The following is a 24,321-nucleotide window of genomic DNA, read 5'->3' on the forward strand; positions in this document are numbered from 1 at the left end:
TTTACAAGGGTATACATTTTATTTTGACTATACTGCATTGAATCCATCACCTGAAAAACCATAATGATAGAGTACATGACACTACAATGGAGTATTGAGATTACAGATGATTTTCACATAACATTTGCATGTCACTTTATGAAGCTCTTATAACAGACGAATGGTGTTCAGTCAACTCTCCATACCTGCAGCACATATTCAGTCAACAAAGAAAACTCAAATAAACCGTATGTTATAAAACATACATTTGAAAAGACATCAAATAAAACTGATTGTTTCACATCATAATAAAAAACTGCAATAGATAAATTACATTTTAAAGAATAAATTAAAACATTATTTGCAGCATGTGACAAAATATCCTCAGTGGAATTCATCTTAAATAAATCAAATTAAAACAAAAAAAAAAATTACAAATAAATGAAAAAAAAAAAGAAGGAATGTGTAGTATACAAATGTGCCACCATTTCCTATAATACTATTTAGTCTGCTCTTAAAAGTCCCTTGAAATCAAACCCCATACTGATATCATGACTGTACATTACAGTGGATGTTAGATTACAAAAAGAAGCATATTACATAAATCCCTGTAATTTAGTGACTTTATGGTGGTTTGATTGGTTTATTATTACAAACGCACCCTGAGCGCTTTCTTCCCTGACAAAACAACGTCAAGAATGTCAGGACATTTCAATGGAATGGGCAAAAACGATTATTTGAAGATGCGCTAATAACTGTAAAAATATTGTTAATGCCACAATTACAATTGGAATATTTTCCACTTATGAATGCCAAAAGACTGGAATTGAAAGACCTTAAATTGCATTTCAAAGTAGAGCAAACGTGTCACTAGAAAAAGGCATTATAGAAATAATGGCATGATTTAATGAATCATCAATCAGAACTGTATGCATATATTTTATGGATGACTCCTAGCAAGAGGTCTTCTAATATTTCTTTAATGCCACATTTTCAATGATTTCCTTATTTAACCTTATTTAACAATATATTTTGTTACATTTTAACGCTAATTGCAAAATTTCGAATTACTGCTATGCACCAATTGCATTCCAATTGTTTATATATTGATGACTCTTTACATTAATACAGTCATTTTTAAAACAAATATTTAAAAGTAAAATATTTGTATTATTGCAATACAACTATTTTATTGAAATCAGAATAAATGACGGCAATAGAATTTAAATATTACTCTGGCAGTACAGTAATAAGAATTTTTCATTTGGAGCCTTCATTACCAATGCCACAATACTAAAAAAAAAAAAAAAAAAAAAAAATCCATTTTCTTTACAAACAAACAAATCTTTCTTTTGATTCTGGGGTGAATAATGACACAGACGTGTTCTTGGTTTCATGATATTTACCCTTTAAGTAAAAAGATTTTGACCAGGGACTGTGGTCAGTGGTTTATCTCACTCTTTGTGCAAAAGCAAACATTCATAAATATACAGAAATGGTAAGCACAATTTAAAACATTCAGAACTCAAAGAGACAAAATTAAAAGTGCTACAGTGAGGTTGGTAAAACACAGGCAGCAAACATCGTCAGTACAAGGAAATCAGGATGCTTTCCTGAAATGTGTTGATTAACTGTACTTCACCTGCATTAGTGCTAGCATGATGGGTGTTTGTGTGTGTTTGTGCCTGGACGGGTCAGATACCGAACTCTAGTGGTCCACGCAGGAACTAGGAATGGCTTAAGGGTGCGACCTGAAGCAGGGGTTCAGGTCCGGAGGCGATCTGGTCTCAGGTCCCTGGAGCGTTTGGCTCATCTCCTCTCAAGCGAGCCACTACTCAAGTTTGGCTGATTGATCGCAGACGGCGCCAGTGGAGTCTTAGATTGTGATGTAATGCTGTCGAAGTTTAGCAACTAAAAACTCATGGGTAAGATTATGTCTGGTGATTATTCCCACAATCTGCAAGAGACACAAACATCAAAACATAAATTTATGAAACCATTCTTGCATAGTTTACTAAGCTTCATCCAAGAAAATATAATATGAGAAAAAAAATAAAGAAAAAGTTTATCCAAAAATCAAAATTCTGTTGTCATATACTCACCCTTAAGTCATATGGTTTGTTTTTATTTTTTGCTTTTTTTGTTCATTTTGGAGCTTTACAGCCCCTGGTCACTATATACTTTCACTGAATGGGAAAAAAGCAGCATGAACATTGTACAAAGTATCTCTTTTTGTATTCCACCTTACAAAGAAAGGTTTGGAATGACATAAAGGGCAATAAGTAATAGAATTTTTATTTTTTGGTGAACTATTCCTTTAAAACTACAAATGAATGAAGTCTAGTGGTGAAACGGTACATGTATTCATCACGAACCGCACGGTACAGACTTCAAGGTTCGGTTCAGACAGTCACATGATGAATATAATCAGTCACAGGTGATCCACACTCCAATCCCGAAGGGGGCGCGCACAGTAATGCAACGCTGTTTGCTACCAGTAAAAAGCGCAGAAGAAGAGATGATCTATCTATATGTTTTCATGTAATCTCTCAACCAGTGTTTCAACTGAATAAATCAGCTTGAGAATAATATCTCACATAGCATTACATTTATCTCAGGTATTTAGTGACAACATCATGTTAGTTCGCTAGAGAAATGAACTCTACCCTGCTGTACCGAACCTGTACCAAACCAGAGGTACGTACCGAATCGTCATGTTTGTGTACCATTACAGCCCTAATGAAGACACAAAAATCTGAAAAGACAGAAGGTTGCTTCTACATATTTTGTCACTTTTCCTTAGATGTGTTTCTATGTTTGTGCTTATTTAGGGTACGTTTAGACAACATCTAAAAACGGAAAAGTTTTCCCTTAGCATTTTTGAAAAAACAATATTGTCAAAAAACGATCCTCGTTCACACGGGTCCAAGAAAACAACTAAAAGCGCTGTAATATTCATGCCATGCCAGTAGTTGGCGATGTCACTTTGTAAAGAAACACTACACTATAGACTGAACGCATAATACTCATTAATATTTTTCACAAATTCATGTTTTTGTAGCTTATATGGAGATGATAAAAGTATCGTTTTTAAATGTTTTCAGTTTTTAGTTGAAAACAGCGTAGTGTAAATGCCCCCTCAGTTTTAAACTTACCTCTCCCACTGCATTGACTACAGGTAAGTGTCGAAGCCCCATGGTCCTGAACAGATTGAATACTTGGGAGACGCGTGTGTTTGGAGAGACTGTATACGGACTGGGGTTCATGTAAGGAGTCACATCCTGTAAAAAAGAAAAAGTTTCTGCTGAGATAAATTAGGTTAATTTTGTCTGAGAGAGACCACTGAACAAACTGTCATCACTGCATGGCTCACTTTACAACAAGAGCTCTTCAACACTTCAAATTAACACCAATTAATAGTCATTATGCACACAAACACACATGTATAACTGACATATACAGCAGTTTATGAACTGCTGTGAGAGTCACAGCATTCCATGATGAGTTTTATAGGTCAGAGGACTTTACCACAATCATGCGTGGGTTGAGAAGGGCCAGGTCGAGATCGTGGATGTCAGGGAATCGTGGGTAGTCCTCAGTCATCTCTGAATGAGAGAGCCGTGGCTGTGAGGCACTCTACAGAGGGGGGAACAGAGAGAGAGAGATAGGCTGGTCTTGACACATGTATTTGGTTGCAACTGATAGTGCTGTGAACAGTCCAAACAAGGGCAAATTAAAGCATAAAAACACCAACTCTGATTGCCGCTCATTTCACTAAAGGAATTAAGCATTTTTTCTTGTAAAAAAAGAAATACACTTAAGCAGCCTTAAAAAAAAAAAAAAAAAAAAAAAAGTACTTATTATGGAAATATACTTTAAAAGAATATACTTAAGTGTGAATTGAATGTAATGTTTTCGGACTCTTAACTGCATGTTAACTGTAATGAAATGAAAATACAGTGGGTACGGAAAGTATTCAGACCCCCTTAAATTTTTCACTCTTTGTTATATTGCAGCCATTTGCTAAAATCATTTAAGGTTCATATTTTTTCCTCATTAATGTACACACAGCACCCCATATTGACAGAGAAACACAGAATTGTTGACATTTTTGCAGATGTATTAAAAAAGAAAAACTGAAATATCACATGGTCCTAAGTATTCAGACCCTTTGCTGTGACACTCATATATTTAACTCAGGTGCTGTCCATTTCTTCTGATCATCCTTGAGATGGTTCTACACCTTCATTTGAGTCCAGCTGTGTTTGATTATACTGATTGGACTTGATTAGTAAAGCCACACACCTGTCTATATAAGACCTTACAGCTCACAGTGCATGTCAGAGCAAATGAGAATCATGAGGTCAAAGGAACTGCCTGAAAAGCTCAGAGACAGAATTGTGGCACGGCACAGATCTGGTCAAGGTTACAAAAAAATTTCTGCTGCACTTAAGGTTCCTAAGAGCACAGTGGCCTCCATAACCCTTAAATGGAAGACGTTTGGGACGACCAGAACACTTCCTAGAGCTGGCCGTCTGGCCAAACTGAGCTATCAGGGGAGAAGAGCCTTGGTGAGAGAGGTAAAGAAGAACCCAAAGATCACTGTGGCTGAGCTCCAGAGATGCATTCGGGAGATGGGAGAAAGTTGTAGAAAGTCAACCATCACTGCAGCCTCTCCTCAGTGCAAGACACACGAAAGCCCGCATGGAGGACTCCAAGATGGTGAGAAATAAGATTCTCTGGTCTGATGAGACCAAGATAGAACTTTTTGGCCTTAATTCTAAGCAGTATGTGTGGAGAAAACCAGGCACTGCACATCACCTGTCCAATACAGTCCCAACAGTGAAGCATGGTGGGGCAGCATCATGCTGTGGGGGTGCTCAGCCAGAGCCCTGACTTAAACCCAATTGAGCATCTCTGGAGAGACCTAAAAATGGCTGTCCACCAACGTTTACCATCCAACCTGACAGAACTGGAGAGGATCTGCAAGGAGGAATGGCAGAGGATCCCCAAATCCAGGTGTGAAAAACTTGTTACATCTTTCCCAAAAAGACTCATGGCTGTATTAGATCAAAAGGGTGCTTCTACTAAATACTGAGCAAAGGGTCTGAATACTTAGGAACATGTGATATTTCAGTTTTTCTTTTTTAATAAATCTGCAAAAATGTCAACAATTCTGTGTTTTTCTGTCAATATGGGGTGCTGTGTGTACATTAATGAGGAAAAAATATGAACTTAAATGATTTTAGCAAATGGCTGCAATATAACAAAGAGTGAAAAATTTAAGGGGGTCTGAATCCTTTCTGTACCCACTGTATAATGAAATTTATATTAAATGCAATTAGTTTAAATGCAGTTGTTTTTTTAAAAAAAAGTTGGACTGAATTCTTATGTAGTTAAAGTGTACTGCCAAATGTACTGAAAAGCATTTATGGTAAAATAAAATACACTTGTCATTTCTATTGAAACATATATTTGTAATTACATATTTGTAATGATGAAGTTGCAGTATATTTAAAATATATTAAATGTACTATTAAATAACAACACAACAGCTAAAATCATAATGAAGTACTTTACATGTGCTTGACTAAAGATTATTAAATGAAAATTATTTAAAATGTACTTTAAATTAAAACTTTTCATTTGGCATTATTACAAATGCACTGGAATCAAACACTTTTTTTGTAATGTTCATAGCAATGTGAAATATTTGATCAGGTGAAATGTTTGGTTAAAAGGGTTCAAAGTCTTGTTTTCAAAATCTTATTTTTTTTGGCTACTAGAAAGGGTTTTCATGCTGGAACTTTCAAAGAACACATTATTTTGGACATATTTCACATTGTTGCAGCACCTCTCTTCACAGTCTGTCAGTAACGCTCTGTTTAGTTCCGGTCTCTATAAAGCCACTCCTTCCAAAAAGCGCAATATGCTCTGATTGGTCGACTGGACCAAAGTGTTGTGATTGGTGAACCACTTCGAGCATGTTTGGGAACTCTCACTTCCCTTACCATAACCGTGAGTTTTAGCACACTTTCAATGCAACTCAACCAGGCCTCGCCCCTTTATTTTACATATGCCCTGGGCATTAATTATTTGCATGAGGAATATTGTGACCTCAAGTATTGTGACTCAATCAAGCCATTTCAGGGAGTTCATAAACAGTGCTTACTGATATAGAGAATAACTCCCTTTGGAGTGGAATTTGCGCTTTGTAACTTTGCAAACCTTTTTTCATGCTCCAACAGCAACATTAAAGAAGCTGAAAATGTAAAAAAGCATAACAAGGACCCCTTTAATGACAGTGATTAATAACATTCTTCCCTGCTCATGCTGCCTTGATTAGCAAAATGGTGGAGAAAGCTATTAAGGTTTAATAAAAAAAATAAATAAAAAAACAGGTACAGTTATTAATAAATTACATTAAATGCATTTTTAATGTCATGCACACTTTCAAGTAATTATAAGGCATAAACATAAGGGGACTACAGGGATGTTTCGACCGCCTCAAAGAATGATGAGAGTAAGATAAAGAAAATTGAGGTGGGAAATGAAGGCAAAAGAAAAGGTGATGAGACAGGAAGAGAACAAACAAAAGGGAAGAAGAGAGAAGAATCAAGGAGAAGGGGAATAGGAGGAGGTGTTTGAATGACACTGACCGACTGGTTTTCAGCATAGCAGACACCGCGGATCAGCAAGTTGACGAGCTGTGAACGCAGGATGAGCCCGTGAAAGGTGAGCGGGCGGAACCTCTCCTCCATGGTCCACTCCTCACTGGGCGACTGGTCCGGGTAAAGGTTTGGGTACGGCACATACCTGCCAACATCAACAAAAGGGCTCATGTGGGAAAACAGATTTCTCTTGCTCTTTTTAAATAAAAGGCACAATACACTGCAAAAAATGCTGTTCTTATTTAGAGTTTTTGTCTTGTTTCTAGTCAAAATATCTTAAAGTTCTTAAATCAAGAAGCATTTTCTTGACAAGTAAAAATTATTTTCTTGTTTTCAGGAAAAATAAGTCAAAATTAAGTGAGTTTTTCCTTAAAACAAGCAAAATAATCTGCCAATGGGGTAAGCAAAATAATCTTAATCCAAACTGAAAACAAGATTTTATATCTTATTTTTGGTTTGAAATAAGATTATTTTGCTTACCCCATTGGCAGATTATTTTGCTTGTTTTAAGGAAAAACTCACTTAATTTTGACTTATTTTTCCTGAAAACAAGAAAATAATTTTTACTTGTCAAGAAAATGCTTCTTGATTTAAGAACTTTAAAATATTTTGACTAGAAACAAGACAAAAACTCTAAATAAGAACAGCATTTTTTGCAGTGTACTGTCACAACTCTAAGCTCCTCCCCAGTGTACCAACATCATTTATTGAAAATAAACAGCAAAAATATTCATTGAAAAATGTCAGCATGTTAACATATGATCTCTTATATTCAATATTCAGCTAACTAATGCCCTGGATTACGTATAGAAGCTTTAAAAGGTACATGAACAAAAAGTATGTTAAATTGTTTTGTAAGAAACCTTAAATAAAATTATAAGTGGACTTCTGGGAGCTATAAATGCTCAAAAGTGGAGAAAATGGAGCAATGAAATAATTGTGTGACAATATACACTGCATACAAACGGTCATACAAATTCATCTTGTCTCAATGCTCAATGTTCTCATAATATAAATGCTTCTCAACCGGAACAGGGTGATAATAGTTCTGGAGGTAAAAGGTCAAAGTTCATCCAACTGACCTCCTCTCCAGCATCTGCTGAAGGATGTCCTGCCCTTCCTCCGCCGGCTCCACAACAACCTGCTCATCACACACATTGCGTAGCTCACTTGACGGGTATGATTTCATTGACTGACACCTCCGTCTCTGCTCCCCCGCACGTGTCAACACGCTGGTTTTCTGAAGGAGCGGAAACATCAAGAGTGAAACGTGGTTTTTTTTTTTGGACATAGAAACAAAAAGAATTAGGAAACATAAACATTTTACAACTTTAAAATGTAACTAATAATCTATTATTTTATATATTGTAGGACTTGATCTACCCTTCGGAATTAAAGGGTTAGTTCACCCAAAAATGAAAATAATGTAATTTATTACTCATGTCATTCCACACCCGTAAGGCCTTCATTTATCTTCGGAACACAAATTAAGATATTTTTGATTAAATCCGATGGCTCAGTGAGGCCTGCATTCAAAGCAATGACATTTCCTCTCTCAAGATCCATAAAGGTACTAAAAACATATTTAAAGCGACAAGAATACTTTTTGTGCGCCAAAAAAACAAAATAACGACTTTTCAACAATATAGTGATGGGCCGATTTCAAATCAAATTTTTTTGCCGCACAAAAATATTCTCGTCGCTTTATTATATTAAGGTAGAACTACTGAACTCGCATGAACTGTTTTAAATATGTTTTTAGTACCTTTATGGATCTTGAGAGGAAATGTCATTGCTGTGAATGCAGGCCTCACTGAGCCATCGGATTTAATCAAAAATATCTTAATTTGTGTTCCGAAGATGAATGAAGGTCTTACAGGTGTGGAACGACATGAGGGTGAGTAATAAATGACATTATTTTCATTTTTGGGTGAACTAACCTTTTAAGTTGGATTTTGAAAGTAGAAAGTGGATACATTATTTTAGAAGTGGAAAAAGTTCTAACATATTAATATAAGATTATAAAAACCAACCTTTTTTTTCTTTAGAATAACATTGTAACAACAGTAATGAATTGTGCACAGTAACATTTATTTGGTTCATTTTGTAGTCTAAGAATGCAAATTTCACAGAAAGAGGAACAAGGGAAACATTCTAGCAAAGCTCAAATGTTGATATTTTTTAAAAATCTTTTCAAAAGTTTCCAAAGTACAAACTACATTTTTCTTTTTCTTTTACATTTTCTGAAGAAACACAGAAGTGGTTGCTTGCTTACAGTTTTTCCCTCAGTTGCTTTAGTACATTTCTTAGATCACAAAAGAAATTTGAAAAAACTGCTTGTTCAAACTCCACATCACGTAGTCAGTTGTGCACAACATCATAAATGCAATTTCTCATTCTTTTGAACAAATTGTAATGGATTATGTGCAGCTGTCTGCTGTTTCCTACATTATCAATTGCTCATGTCATGTTGATCAAAATATATTTTAAATATAAATTTAACCAGTTGTCAATCTGTCAAGTATTTTTGTAAATGTGTCCTGAATTGATGAATTGCTCTCAGGTGAATGCTGACTTTTTTCCCCTCTCTGTGCTGTAAAATGGTTGTGTATATTTCTCTTTTCTCTATTATTCTCTGTATCGCAATGACATTGTACTGTAATTTGTTGACAGACCAACAGTAAAGGCCACATACAGTAATGTGTAAATTTTGTATTGTTGAAATTAACATGCAATGCTATACAAACCGCAGCCTTGTGCATTTTCAATCATTGTCATCAAAAGTATAGCCATAGTTTACATCAGGAAATACTGACGGAGTACACTGTTATATTGAAAACATGGCTAAGCATTCTTGTTTGTGAACAATGACCCAGGGACTTTGATGGCACTGATACGTTTATTGACATAAATATTTACTTTTGAGAGATGAACTAAGGATTTTAAGAAAGTTAGACTTTTTGCAGTTAATTCATTGTGTAGCGTGGTTTGTATGAATTGTTGAGAAATGCACTTACTGGTTTGCAAATGTTAAGGATGATTTAAGAAATGTGTCAAAGCAACTGAGAAAAGCTGTATTAGTTCAAGTCAAAAGAACCACCCTGTAGTCTCTATGATAATCCGATCCTTAATTATGGCTCAGATCCTTCCTTCAGTATAGTACATTTTATCATCCGCCAGGCAAAAATCACAAGTCGGATCACTCAGAAGAAATACTACGCCTCTCCTCAACAAAGTACATGATCTGAGTATCAAATAAAGCTCATTTCTGTGCTACTGAGTGAGACGTAAAACAGTAGACCATTTGCACCATCTTGTGGTCAAAACACTGGTATAATTGCTGTGATGTTGTACCTTGAATTTGATATTGTTGCTTATGAGGATATTTCCTTTCATAAACTCCTTCTCATTATCTCTGTTCTCGGTGACAACGGGGAAGGCGTGATAGACTGTGGTCCTCAGGATGCTGACCAGAGACTGAATACGGGTGTGAGGATACACGTATGTCAGGTTGGGCTCCATGATGTCACTGGCTGTCAATCTAACAGTGAGATGGAGAGACAACAAAAACAAAGACGACAAAATTGTACAAGACTATCATTCATTCATGCATTCATTCATGAACAAATGAATTTTGAGAGACGAGCTGAGGATCTGAATGAAAATTTGAGAGATTCTAAGAACTAAGGATTTTAAGCAATGAATGAACAGATGAACATTTGAATGATATTTGAGTAATTAACTAAGGATTTAAATTAATTTTCAGCGATGAGCTAAGGATATGGATGGATGGGAACGAATTGGCTCCAAAAGATACACATCATGTATGAACATCACTGCATTACAAATTATATTTTTCCTAGAACTTGGATTTTTTGACAAATAATGCCATGAAATGCAGAGAAGTGTATCTTAAAAGTCCAAATACTTGTGGGAGCCTCTGTAAGTCACACGTGTAATACAAAGGTCTCACTTGTCCATCTCGACTTCTGTTTCCCACTCCAGCAGCGGAACTCCTTTCAGGTGAATGTGAATATCGTATATTCCCTTATTAAAGAAATCTCCTGTCCATTTGGCCACCTGAGAAAAACAATGGCAGTTAGAAGTGTATATTTCATTAAAGAGAAGAATGGAGACATTATCTGTAGATTTTTTTTTACTGTATTAAATTCTAATTATGCTCTACTGGGAAGACATTCATAAAGGATGTAGTCTGATAGTTGAAAAGTCTCACAAACTGTCCAAATAATTTTATTTATTATCACACAAACATCCTGGAAGATGATTTCCTATAAAACATAAAAACACCAAATTCAGATATCAGTTATAATGATTTTTTCCTACCATCAGTGTTATCATAATAGGAAGTCCGTAGGTGATCTCATTGGTCGATTCAATTAAGATGACTGTCAGGCTGATGGTCATTCTAACCACACCTCCTAGGAAGGCAGCTGCTCCAATCAAGGCAAAGGTCCCAGAATAGATTTGCATGTGGAAGTTACTGCAATTACACACATTAAAACAACAAATTTATCCCAAAAGATTATGATGAAAAAAATTATGCTCCAAAAGGTGACCTTGGAAGTTCTTAAGTCACTATAAACAGGAATAAATCTTACATTTTGAGGACATTGGCCACCAGGCGTCCAAGTGAAGCTCCACAGAGAAGAGACGGGACAAACAGACCACTGGGGACGGACACACCATATGTCCAACAGCTCAGAAAAAAATACAGCATGAAGAACAGCGAGAGGGTGACCGGACTAAAGGTAGCTGTGAACAAAACCAGACAAAGAAGGGAGAAAGATAGGCAGAGGGGGTTAGAGAATAGAGTGGTATAGTCAATCTTCAGCTTGATTTCTACAGATAACATCATAGAAGTGAGGGCTGGATGTTTAATTAAATTTTGGATTCTGACAATTATGAAAACAAGATAAAACAATTATTGTGCCACATTCCATTTTACAATGAAGCTCTCATTCTTTTTTTCTTTACAGCAGTGTGATTTCATCCTCGCTTAATGTTTAGTAGTTTTCAGTGGAAGTGTGAAAGTGCACTATTGTTGATCTTAATTATTTTGATCTCATTATTTTAATACAGGGCTGGGCGAATTTTCCGATTAATTCGAATTTATTGTTTTGCCTCGATTTTATTATTTTTGAAATCGCGATTTTGAATAAAAATGTTAGCTAGATTTACAACTAGACATGTTGACAATACAGCAATGATAACCGTTAGGACAAGAAAATGATCCGACCACATGATGGCGCACCTGATTAACCGCTCTCATGCGACGCTCTATGAATGTAGAACACATCACTATTCTTAAGCGGCTGTTCATTCAGAAATGCGTTATTGCGTTATAACAATGAGACACAGGCAGTGGAATGAAAAAAAAAAGGCTATTACGGTTATTAAACGCGAGTTGAACTTTCTTTAACTTGACCGCCGTGTTTTTAGAATGCCGTTTCATGGGTGAGACGCTGCAAAAGACGCGAGACACAAGTGCGCCAAACATAAAAACAATACGACAAATAGCGCAATGGAATGCAAAAACCTGTAAAGGACTACTACTGTATGTTTGATATTTCATGTTTACATGATGGTGACAGGCTGAAAGCTGCTGTTGTTTTCTGTTTTTACAAAGCATTTGCTGTTAATAATAGCCTATAGGTGTTATTTATTTCAGGCATATTTTCTGCAAAGATATTTAACAAATTGTTTTACATTTACACCATGTTGATCACTTCATGTGTGGTGCACTTGTAATGGAACTTTTTTTTAACCGGATTGTTAATAAAGAAAATGTTACTTGAATCATATTGTAGTTTTTAAGTTGACTAGTTAAACAGTAAAAAAAAAAAAAAAAAAAAAAAAAAAAAATCGAAATATATATATATATATATAAAATTCATTTAAAATATATACACTACCAGTCAAATGTTTGGAATAATTAAGATTTTTTTTTTTTTTTTATGTTTTTGAAAAAAAAAAAAAAGTCTCTTATGCTTGTTTCACACATGATCCGTTTGCAGTACATATGTTCCAGTGCCCATGGTTAGGGCATTTGCATTGCATGTGGATGTGGTTGCGTGGATATACTAAATCTCAAGTCAACATATGACTTCCTGCCATGTAAAAGTATGTGATGTGATATATATATATATATATATATATAAAATATATATAAAACTTGCAAGGGGGCATTAAATTTATCAAAAGTGACAGTAAAGACATTTATAATGTTACAAAAAATTCTGAAAATTGAGCACCAAACTAGCATATTAGAATGATTTCCGGAAAATCATGTGACACTTAAGACTGGACTAATGCCTGCTGAAAATTCAGCTTTGCATCACAGGAGTAAATTAAAAATCCTTTTGGTAATAATTTCTGAAAAGCCTTTGGAAAACATAGGTTGCTGGGAAAAAAGGGGTGGCACAATCAAATTAGCAAAATATGCTGTGAATTAACAAAAGCTGATCATAAATAGTATATTGCTGCATGTAACTTTCCTACCATTCTGGTGGAAGAGCTGGTGGATTGCCACCTCTTGAGGGTTGAAGAACAGAGTCGCCATGTCATTATATGTGTTGTTGTAGCAGAAGAATCGTCGTATGGTTGAGTTCACCTCCTCATTTACAGACCCCTACAAAACACAAACCATTACTGCACCTACTGGCTGATTCATACTGCACACAATAAAGGACAGCTTCATAAAAATTAGAAGTAATCTCCTAAAAATAAACTGAAGTGTGGACCTGGGATGTGTTTCCCAAAAGCATTGTTAGCCAACTATGGTCGCAAGTTCCGCCATTACCAACATAGTTCAACATTTGGAGTTTCCTGAAACCATACATCAACAAACATTCGCAAACAGTGTCACAAACTTGTGTGGTTGGAACTACTGCTCTCAAGCTGTGGTTAAAATGACAGGTAGACTTAAATAGATTATGCTCTTGGGCACAATAAGCAAGCTAACATTCACTATATTCTAGATCTTTCATCCCATTTAAATATATACACATTTGAATCTATATATTTTAGCGTGTCAACTATCAGCGCCGTTTTTGTGTGTATGTGCATAAATGCGTAAGGGGTATAAAATCGAGGTATCGATGTGCATAAATCGAGGTATGGTTAGGTTTCAGGGTGGGTTAAGGTGTAAGGGAAGGGTCAATGGTGTAATTATATATGTAATTACATGAAGGGATTTTTAAATATTAGTACAATGTAAAAATACGTATATACTAGGGGGTGTGTGATACACTTAGCTCACGAGACAATACACGATATTGGGTTCACGAGAACGAGACGAGGCAATATTTTTAAGAAACACTATATGAAATCTTCAAGCACAAAATATGACTGGAAAAATTTTATTTGACTGAAAGTCACATAACTTATTTTACTTATTATTTAACTAATCTAGGGATGTCACCAGGCAAGTACTGGCCATGGGGAGCACTGGGACTTTCACAAAGCAAATATTCCAAAAGTGTGACGAAGCGGTGCTACCCGATGCATCTGTTCCAAGGTAAATTGGAAAACACCAATACTCCCAATTACAGACTTGTCAATCCATAATTTAACTTGCAGTTAACACTGTACAAATATGTTGTTTTGGCAGAAATGTATTTATTATAAATGTTACTATTATTACTTATATTAAATATTGGGGAATAAATATCACTTTTATTGAGGTCGTTTTTAATAGTTTGTACATGTTTAGGGTATTTTTATTACAAATTCCATAGTTTATTCTTACTTTATTTATTTTGAAAACCATATAACCATGGTAAGGAGGGGCATGGTTTTACTTGAGACCACCATCTTACTAATACTAGTCTACAGTTAAACTCTGGATTCTATGTAAGAACTATAGTAAATTTCATTCGGGCAACTAAAAAGGATAATTTAACAAAATAGCTTTAAAGGCTGGATCCTATGAATTAAGGACAAAGCTTCTCTTTAAATATGTTTAGTTCTAATGAATTTTAATTGAGGTAACATGTTAATTCAATAAGAGCCTGATTAAAGATGATTATCAGTGTCTTATATAAATTAGGTGTTAACTATTTACAAATGTTATACTTCTTAAAGGGATAGTTCACCCAAAGATGAAAATTGTTATCATTTACTCATCATCATGTCATTCCAAACCTGTATGAATTTCTTTCTTCTGTGGAACATAAAAGAAGATAATTTGAGAAATGACTGTTTTTTCCCCCTCTCTGTCCATTCAGTAGAAGTCAAGGGTAACCAAAATGGTTTGGTTACAACATTATTCAAAATATCTTCTTTTGTGTTTCACAGAAGAGAAAAGGTTTGGAATGACATGAGGGTGAGTAAATGACAGAATTTAATAGCAGTAAATTTAGTTCACTGCATCCTAGCTCAAAGTCAATGCTTTACTGTCAAGTGTATTTCTAGGTGACAAAATGCAATATTAAGTTTGCTAACTGCATTTGTTGTGTATTCAATTATATCTATCATAATATGTTTGTCCTGTTTTATTTATTCATTTATTTACTCAAATTTAAGGCCCTAACCCCAGCAAAACATTCACGGGGGAACTCGTGGGCAGGATTATCTAGGGCCAAGTTTTAGCCCCAGTCCAGCCCTGGCTGTCACTAACGATTATTTTGGTAATCGAGTAATTGGACAATTATTTTTACAATTAATTGAGCAATCTTATAATATTTTTTGTGGGGATAAAAATAGACCTAAGTGAATACCCTTTACAATGACTTAAAATACATATGTAATAACAATGAGGCAATAATAATTGGTTTACATAATGAACATAAAGCAAGTAATTATGGTTTTATTGAACAACACCTAAAAAAATATATAATATGCATAATATTATAAATATATTATATATAATATTATATACATATTATGACAAATGCCAGCAGAGGGTGCTGGTTATTATTGTTGTTACACTTGATGACGCATGATTAAATCCTTGTTTAAGATTGGCCACACAGCACTTAATTTAAGTGTCCACTTAATCTTTGAAATTTCACCACATCTTTACAAAAGAAATGCTACAGCCACTATAATGTCTTGAACAAGAATGTTTTGTGGACATCAAACATCAAAGGGTTTAAACTTTTATTTTATAGTTGCGATTGTTAAATAATTTCTTATTTCTTGGGCTTCACTTTTTGACTTTCTTTGTGTCTTGGGATTTTTCCATTGTGCACATCATGTACCTACCTAGACAAAACAAGTAGTAGTCGTCCTTGGACACACTGACACTCTCACATGCAACCAGAAGTTGAAGACACACACACACATTTACGCACATACATTTCTTATTTGTTATTATATTTCTTGAAATGCCATACATGGTAAGGTTTGATTCTTAAGTCGTATGATTAGATGCTCAAGCCATCCTGGAGACTGTTGTTTGACCTACGTCTATAAATATGACCCTTCTTCCTGAATATATCTGAGAATGCTTTGTACCACACTTAATCTGTGTCTGCTTGGTCATTCTCCCGAGATCTCGCGCTGCTGCTGCCACACACCACAGGGGTTGAGGCGCCTGTTTCTAAACTGATGACTGAGACTACAAATATTCTACCTGTGATTGAGATTTTAATCTAACAGTGATAAACAATAGTGTGCAAATTTAGAAACATACTGATGTATTACCCTGTGTTAGTGTAGGTTTATAAATAATAAAGCTATGTTATATTATGATTTTTAAATTGTTTTAATTTATCGTGTAGCCTTAGAAAACGATCTTTCTGAAAACGAACTTTCTGAGTGTTAATTATCATATGCAGTAAAAGGTTTTGCCACAAACTCAACGCGCTGATATCGCGAGACAGCTTTTCACCTCCATGAGAAATACTGTCACGTTTTAATATCACAAGATCTCGCCACACCCCTAGTATGTACACGATAAGTGCATTGTATAAAATTATTAATTTAAATGTTATTACATAGTAGTTAAAGACAATTAATATAAAGTGGGACCAAAAAAGCTAAGAAATCAAATAGATTAGAAAGGGCCCTCGCACCCGGGCTCACCGCCACCCGGAGGCCTTAGGAAAACTGAACAGTGGGCGATATTCATTTAAGCGGATAAATAGAGGAGAAATATGGCAAAGTCATTTTGATGCACCACAGTTCCTGCCGCCAGCAGGTGGCACTTTGACTATAATTGAATATTGGCATGTTGGTTATCACACATGTGAAGTTTGGGGCAGATCGGACATTGTATGCCTGAGTTACAACAGCTTCCTCTTTCATGGCGAAACATTGACTGACTTTGTCAGGCTGCCACGGACAGCCCGTTCAATGAAAACTCAAGATCTTTGACATATGATGTTATCTCTCTGGTAAATCTCTACGAGGAGTTAATCACTGTGTAAAGCATGTAATTTCCTGTTGCCCACAGGTGGCGCTATGACTGTAACTGAATATTGGCATGTAGATGTCTTCAGGCCAGGACTCTAATAAAACATATGAAGTTTGGGGCAGATCGGACATTGTATGCCCGAGTTACAACTTCCTTTTTCATGGCAAAACATCGAACTTTGTCAGGCCGCCACGGACACGCCCTTCGGCGAAAACTCTAGATCTTCGCAATTTCATGTCACAAAGGCCTTTAGATTAGACTGACTAAATATGATGTTGATCTGATTACAGCTCTAGGAGGAGTTTGTTAAAGTACATCGTCTGGAAATGGCAAAAAGTGCACAAATTTTGCAAAGAAAATTCAAAATATCTCACTTCCTGTTGGTTTTCAGATTCTCTCCAAGAGACTTTTTTGTAGGTATTGGGCTGTTAGATGTGTGTACCGAATTTCATACCTGTACGTGAAACGTAGGGTCAGGGGCACTTCGTTGAAATTTTGTAGGTGGCACTAATCGAGCCATTTTGCCACACCTAATTCTGAAACCCATATCAGACGTAAATTTTCACCACTTCTGACGCATCAGCAAAGTTTCATGAGTTTGAGCATGTTTAGGCCCTCCAAAATGTGATTCCCCTTTCATGGTGAAACATCAGACTATGTCAAGCCGCCACAGACACGCTATTCAACGAAAACTCAAGATCTTTGCAATTTAACATCTCAAAGGCCTTAAGATTAGACTGACCATATATGATGTGCTTCTGGTTAAATCTTTATGAGGAGTTAATCACAGTGTAAAACATGTTATTTCCTGTTACCCGCAGGTGGCGCTATGACTGTAACTGAATATTGCCATGTAGATGTGTTTAGGTCAGAACTGTAATAAAACATGTGAAGTTTGGGGCAGATTGGACATTGTATGCCCGAGTTACAACAACTTCCTGTTTCATGGCGAAACATCGAAATTTGTCCGGCCGCCATGGACACGCCCTTCAGCAAAAACTCTAGATCTTCGCAATTTAACGTCACTAAGGCCTTAAGATTACACTGACCAAATATGACCTTGATCTGATTAAAGCTCTAGGAAGAGTTTGTTAAAGTACAACGTGTGGAAATGGCAAAAACTGCTAAAATTTTGCAGAGTAAAATTCAAAATATCTCACTTCCTGTTGGGTTTACAGATTTTGCACCCACTGGTTTTTTGTAGGTATTGGGCTGTTACATCTGTCTACCGAATTTCATAGCTGTATGTGAAATGTAGCACAAAGGGCGCTTAATTGAAATTTTGTAGGTGGCGCTATTGAGCCATTTTGCCACACCTAATTCTGAAACCCATATCAGACGTATATTTTCACCACTTCTGACGCGTGTGCAAAGTTTCGTGAGTTTGAGCATGTTTAGGCCCTCAAAAATGCAATTCATTTCAGAGAAGAAAAAGAATTGGCAGAGCAATTACAATAGGGTCCTCACACCATCGGTGCTCTGGCCCTAATTAGAAGAGAGAATGAAAGAATGAAGTTAAAAGAGATAGGAAGCTGGTCTCAGACTGACCTGTGTTGATGAGTTGTTATTTATGGTGGAGACTAAATCTCGGCACTCCCCCAGAGTCACTGAAGCCATGAAGATCACTAATGAAGTCACCATACATACCAACAGACTCTCCAACACCCTGCCAATAAAAGAAATATAAAATATTGCCATATGTACAAGTCAGAAAGCTACTCTCTTCATATCTGGGTAGTTAAATTTTAAAAGCTGTTTTTAGTAGTTTCATTCAATATTAAATCTATATAATTAAGATATCTCTGGAGCACCTGATGAATCTTGCTTTGGGATGAACGTTTCTCATGCGGTATTTTGCGAGCCGTTTGTTGATGCAGTTGAACAGCGCGCCGAGCAGACCTCCTGCCACCCCCATTAATACAAAAAACGCCAAATCTACTGCTGTCCACAAATGACATGACTTATCTCCATCTGTGCACTGCAGATAGCAAAGAAAAACAAATAAGGCAAAACCACAAACCTGCTTCATGAATTCATTGATCATTTTTAAGTTAACAGGAAACTGCATTTGCAAGTGATCAGGATGTGGAACCTTAAGGTTAAATTCACCCTTAAGAGCATCTTAGCTAGCATTTATGACAGTAACATTAAATTACTGCATTAGCTATTATTTATTTATCTTTTAATTAAAAAAAAATTCTGCATTACCTACAACGTTAAGTTAAATCAAATAGCATTCTGGCTTTGGTTAACTTTTTTTCCCCTGCCCAATCGGCCTGGGTGACATCAGGTGAAAAGGATATTACAATTTATATTAAATATTATAACTACATTTTTTTTTTTTTTTTTTAGAATACTGTGCACCAATAATTAATTATTCACAGTAAAAATGTGCATTAACCCTTAAATGCATACCTTGGTTAGACATCAACCTTCTTAGTATTCCTTAATCTATTTATTGTAAACAATATAACAAGAATATCTGTTTTCAAATTCATTTTTTGAAAAAAAAAAAAAAAAAAAATATTATATATATATATATATATATATATATAGGGTCGCTAACAACCCGAGGTATGTAATAGTGTAAGTATATTTTCTTCTGCGCAACAATAATTGAAAATCTAAATCAATAAGTGCAATTCACCCTTTATTCCTCAAGGTGCAAATGTCTGATACGCAATGATGACATGATGTTTTACAAAAGAATATGCATATATCATCAGCAAAACTTGAAATGGCTCAGCGATTTACTGCAGAGCAAGTACCGATGCAATCAAATATTAGTGTCACTGTCACTTGATGGTGGATCTGGTGAAGCTGTCAGCAATCAAAATATTGACTTTGAAAACAGTAATGATGGTAAAAAGCATCTGCTCAAATTAAACCCTTTCCGAGTCCCTTCCGAGTTTTTGCAATTGTTATTTTATGCAATTATGCAATTGTTAAGTTTTATGTTACTGCGGCAGTAAGAAATCCATCCCTGTTAGATGGATTTCTTAGATCTGGGTCGCTAAAGACCCAAATATGTAATAATGATTGGCGAAACATTCATGCATTTAAGAGTTTAAGAAAGTAATAGGCCAATTAAATATTTAAATGTAGACATTAAAGAATTTGATTCATTTAAAATGTGTCATGTTAGTACCATATTATCACCTAATTTACATCAACAACAAAAATGCATATAATAAAGGGAACTTAATGTTTTCATTCTGTAGTTCTTCACCTTGAACTCTCCAAAGTTGAGCAGGCCAGGGAGCTGGAATGATCCCCATTTATTGAAGTTGATCCCAGAACGAAAGAAGTTGAGTGTGAAAGTGGCAGACATGGAGCAGAACAACTAAGAAACAGAAAAGAGACAGAGAGAGGGGGAATTATAATTGATGAAGGTTAAGTAGCACTTTCTGAGCACACACCAAAAATACAACAAAACCTTAAAAAAAAAAAAAAAAAAAAAAAAAAAAAAAACCTTAAAAAAAAAAAACTCAACAACCAACATACCACTTTCCATGTGAGAGCCTGGTTCCAGAAGGATGATCCCTCCTCCAGACTAAAGAGTGTGCCCCCTATGGGTGCCCCGAAGGCAGCTGCAACTCCGGCTGCTGCACCCGCTGAGACAAAATCCCTTTTGTCCCTGAACACAACATAAAATAATCACTGAGAAATTATCTAATAATTATAATAAATAAAATGGCATCATACAATAATACTTTTCTAAAGAAAAAAATATTATGAAGATAATTTATTAAAATGTAATAACCTGTAATATCTTGATTTGCCTGACCAAAGCTACACATTCTATTAAATGTTCTGTACTGTTTTTTGTTTTTTCCACATATATTATATATAAATATACCACATTACAGAGGTAAAGGGTTGCAGCAAGTGGAGGTAAATGCTGTTTTACATTCATTTTACACTGTGTGTGATGTATTGCTCACCTGTCACTGCGGAAATAGGGGAAGTGAAAGCGGATCTTCTTGAAGGTGATGCTCTGAAACTAACCAGACATACAAACATGGGTTCAAAAGATTTAACTATGACTGTGACAGGAAACATGATGTATAAATTACTTACCAGGTAACATTAAGAGCACAAAATCATTAACCATCTAAAGTACTGCTAACCTTAACATCTTTTTATGGCAGAATAGTTAAACATTAGTGAAATGGGTACGTGTATTACTCAGCTCATGTTGGAAACATCAGCATATGGAGGAGTACCTGAGGAAGTCCTGCCCCTACTATCGCTCCACTGTGGATCATTGGTCCCTCTTTACCCACAAACAATCCTGAAACAACAACAATACTGAGTCAGTTTGGAACAACTTTTAAAAGACATATCACTGTCATCGGTCTGCATGGCTCTGAACAACACCACGTAACTTTTTGACATATTAGCAGTATCAGGCCAGTATACACATATTTTTCTTAAAAATATGAACCAAAAAGTGTTTTAAGTGTCAATCACCATTAAAAGTCAAATAGAGCACAGACCCAGGCTTCATTTGAATCGTTGTAGTGCTGATATAAGTTATTTTCCTCATAATTACCTCCAGCAACAGCAAACAGGACCCCAGTGACCTTACAAATGAAGGTCCGCAGCCGCACAATTCCTGGAATCTTTACTCCGTTAAGGTAACTTTTAATTTCTGGGATACCAGACCCAGCTGCAACAGGCTATATACAGGGAAAAAATAGACTGATTATATACTCCCCCCACACACAAACTCTATACAATTATTAAATTTCTCTTTTTAATAATAGCATGCGATTTTGATTGTATGTTGACTTAGAGAGAGAGCAAAAATATCAAATAAATCAATGAGCAGTTTTTGTTGTTGTTGTTGTTTGAGGAGGAATTTAACACAAGGTTTGTTTCTAATGACTTGACTCTTTTTAACATATATTCAGATGTTCTTACCTCAATGAGCACCAGAACACTGGAGATGAATATGAACATCATATTGAGAGCCAGCAGCTCCAGTAATGAGAGAGCTAAACAGCCATTCTCACTGCATTCCTCCACAGCTAAACAACACGTCAAGGACTCCACTCAGCAAATAGTGCAAAATGACACAAACCAAAATACAAAGCAGCATTGAGCAGAAAAGATACATTGTCCAACCAAGCTGAACTTCAGCTGAGTGAAGAGCCACACAAAGAAATCCACAAACAGGCCAGTCTGAAAAAAGAGAGAAATCATCATTTCTATTAACCATATAAACTGTACGGAGATGAAATGTCAAATATTTCACCCCCTTAAGACATTAAGAATCTTAAGGGTCCCAAAAGACCTCTATATTGAAATGAATGTATTTTATTTATTTAATTTTGGGCTAAAATATGACCTGGGCACATTTATCAGTTTAAATATATTTGTATGTACTAAATGTTTACAACATAAAATTACAGATAACCAATATTAATATTATTAACAAACTATTTACCACAACAAAGGCATTTGTTCTCATTTTATATTGTAGTTATCATTTTATATTGTATGTCTCAGATATTCAATTCCCAGTAACATTTGATTTTAAGTATTTGCAGAATCTATAATTCTCTATAAATGTCAAATTCTATTGCAGAAATATAGTATACTGTGTGCTATAAACCTTGATCAAAATTATTTTAGATGCATTAACCACCCCAAAACGTACCAGTCCTGTTGATACTCCAATCGCAAAGACCAAAATCCACTTTATCGCTTCATACTTTTTGGCTTTCTGTAAGAGAAATGAGATCATGAGTCTGGTAAACAGGGACTTGACATCACTGAATATGATAAATGATGACATCAAACATTTTACCTTATTATCCAACCCCTCTAAAACCTCCAAGAATGGCTCATTAATACATCGGTCATAATCCAAACTCTGAAATGTCAAATATGAATAAAGACATTACATGCAGCATTCATACTGTTCAAACATTACAGTTAATGACAAAATATCATGTTTCAAGACTTAGAATTACTTTATGTCCATTATTCACTGACCTCATAGTCTTTTCTTGGCAATATTTCATCATCGTCTTCTCTGGTTTCACCCAGTATTGTCTAACAAGCAAAAGCCAGTGGTAAAATAATAAAATCAGGTCAACACATTCAGAAAATAAGACCAGATGCTTTAGAAAAGGAAACCATCAGATTGGGGGCTTACTTAGGTGGTTCTGAGGTTTCCCAGAATGGGATCTCAGTCCTCAAAATGAACAGATGGCCTGTAATGACTCTAAACAATGGAGGGACTCTTTCTGTGCACATTTCTGACATTTCACTTTATTATACCTAGAATAATGACTACTGCAAAAGATTTCTCTACAATATCACTTTTTTTACAATAATAAGGAACTCATTAACATTATTATTATTATATCAGGTTGATTATCATAATATCAAGAAATACAAGTTGTGTCTCATAACTTGAGCTGGCTATCTAGACAATATTTTGGTGATATAACGACCAAATTACATGATGTCCTAATGACAGACTATTATACAAAACTGCTGCACTGGCTAAATATGCCCAACAATGTCGTCTAGATAGGGAGCACACTAGATTCAGAAACAGTTACACTTTCACGCTCAGTGATAATGCATATGAATTGAACAGCTTGCTGAGTTTTACTGCTCTTAGTAGACTCAGTTTGATTGCAAAACCCATTGTTAGTGTACACTTGATTTACATGATGCTGTTTACAGTGAATTTGGGTGGAGAATAACAGATAAAGCATCATTTACCGCATCAGAAAGCACGCGCATTTCATTCAACAAGGCGCTTTGCGTTAGGAAACAGATAATACACATTTATTCACTCATACCAGCTCCTCTGGTGTTCTTGTTTCGCCTTCATTGCAGCAGCACTGACAACACAAACATCCTCCACAGCACGCCATCTTCAGCAACACACCGCTAGTACAGCGCACCGGATCACATGACCGTCACACGAGAGTTGAGATATTCAAGCGCGCACCAGCTGCGCAGATTTAACGCAGACAAGCTGTTTTTAATTCAAGCGCGCACCAGTTACGCAGCTTTATGTGTACAAAACGACCTAGGTCCGACACCAGTGACACAAGCTAATTGATCAGAGCCGGTTAATGTGCAATTACAAATATTTCAGGAAAAATAAAACAAAAGACTTCAAAGAATAAAGAACAGATTGGATAAATAGGTTGACTTTTCTTTTCTGTACTTTAACTTTCTTTTTTCTGTGTGGACGTGTGCGTATCTGCCTGCACATACACATATAGCTTAATTATTAATAAGTACATGTGGTGTGTTTACATC

The 24,321-nt window shown here is 35.6% G+C and overlaps 1 protein-coding gene across 4 annotated transcripts; it reads right to left on the reverse strand.

The window, feature by feature from the left end:
* clcn6 (chloride channel 6) lies at window positions 1-24,245 on the reverse strand. Of its 4 annotated transcripts, XR_007931442.1 has the most exons (24): window positions 23,853-24,245; window positions 23,032-23,091; window positions 22,844-22,909; window positions 22,694-22,759; window positions 22,149-22,215; window positions 21,955-22,061; window positions 21,584-21,710; window positions 21,255-21,322; window positions 20,973-21,031; window positions 20,533-20,665; window positions 20,258-20,371; window positions 18,840-19,006; window positions 18,577-18,694; window positions 13,170-13,299; window positions 11,270-11,423; window positions 10,995-11,151; window positions 10,624-10,730; window positions 10,005-10,191; window positions 7,733-7,890; window positions 6,639-6,795; window positions 3,508-3,615; window positions 3,135-3,260; window positions 2,082-2,165; window positions 1-1,936 (listed from the first exon to the last, which is right to left on the reverse strand). XR_007931442.1 is itself a non-coding variant. In XM_051904360.1 (23 exons), exons 1-23 carry the CDS (start codon window positions 23,925-23,927, stop codon window positions 1,856-1,858), a joined length of 2,592 nt encoding a protein of 863 aa, XP_051760320.1. In that variant the 5' UTR covers window positions 23,928-24,245; the 3' UTR covers window positions 1-1,855. The 4 variants fall into 4 exon arrangements, 2 of the variants coding, with proteins under 2 accessions (XP_051760320.1, XP_051760322.1); XR_007931441.1 differs by having other exon boundaries at window positions 2,082-3,260; XM_051904360.1 differs by lacking the exon at window positions 2,082-2,165.
* Window positions 24,246-24,321: the final 76 nt, after the last annotated feature.

This window comes from Ctenopharyngodon idella, chromosome 8 (assembly GCF_019924925.1).
Source record: "Ctenopharyngodon idella isolate HZGC_01 chromosome 8, HZGC01, whole genome shotgun sequence".
Taxonomy (NCBI): Eukaryota; Metazoa; Chordata; class Actinopteri; order Cypriniformes; family Xenocyprididae; genus Ctenopharyngodon; species Ctenopharyngodon idella.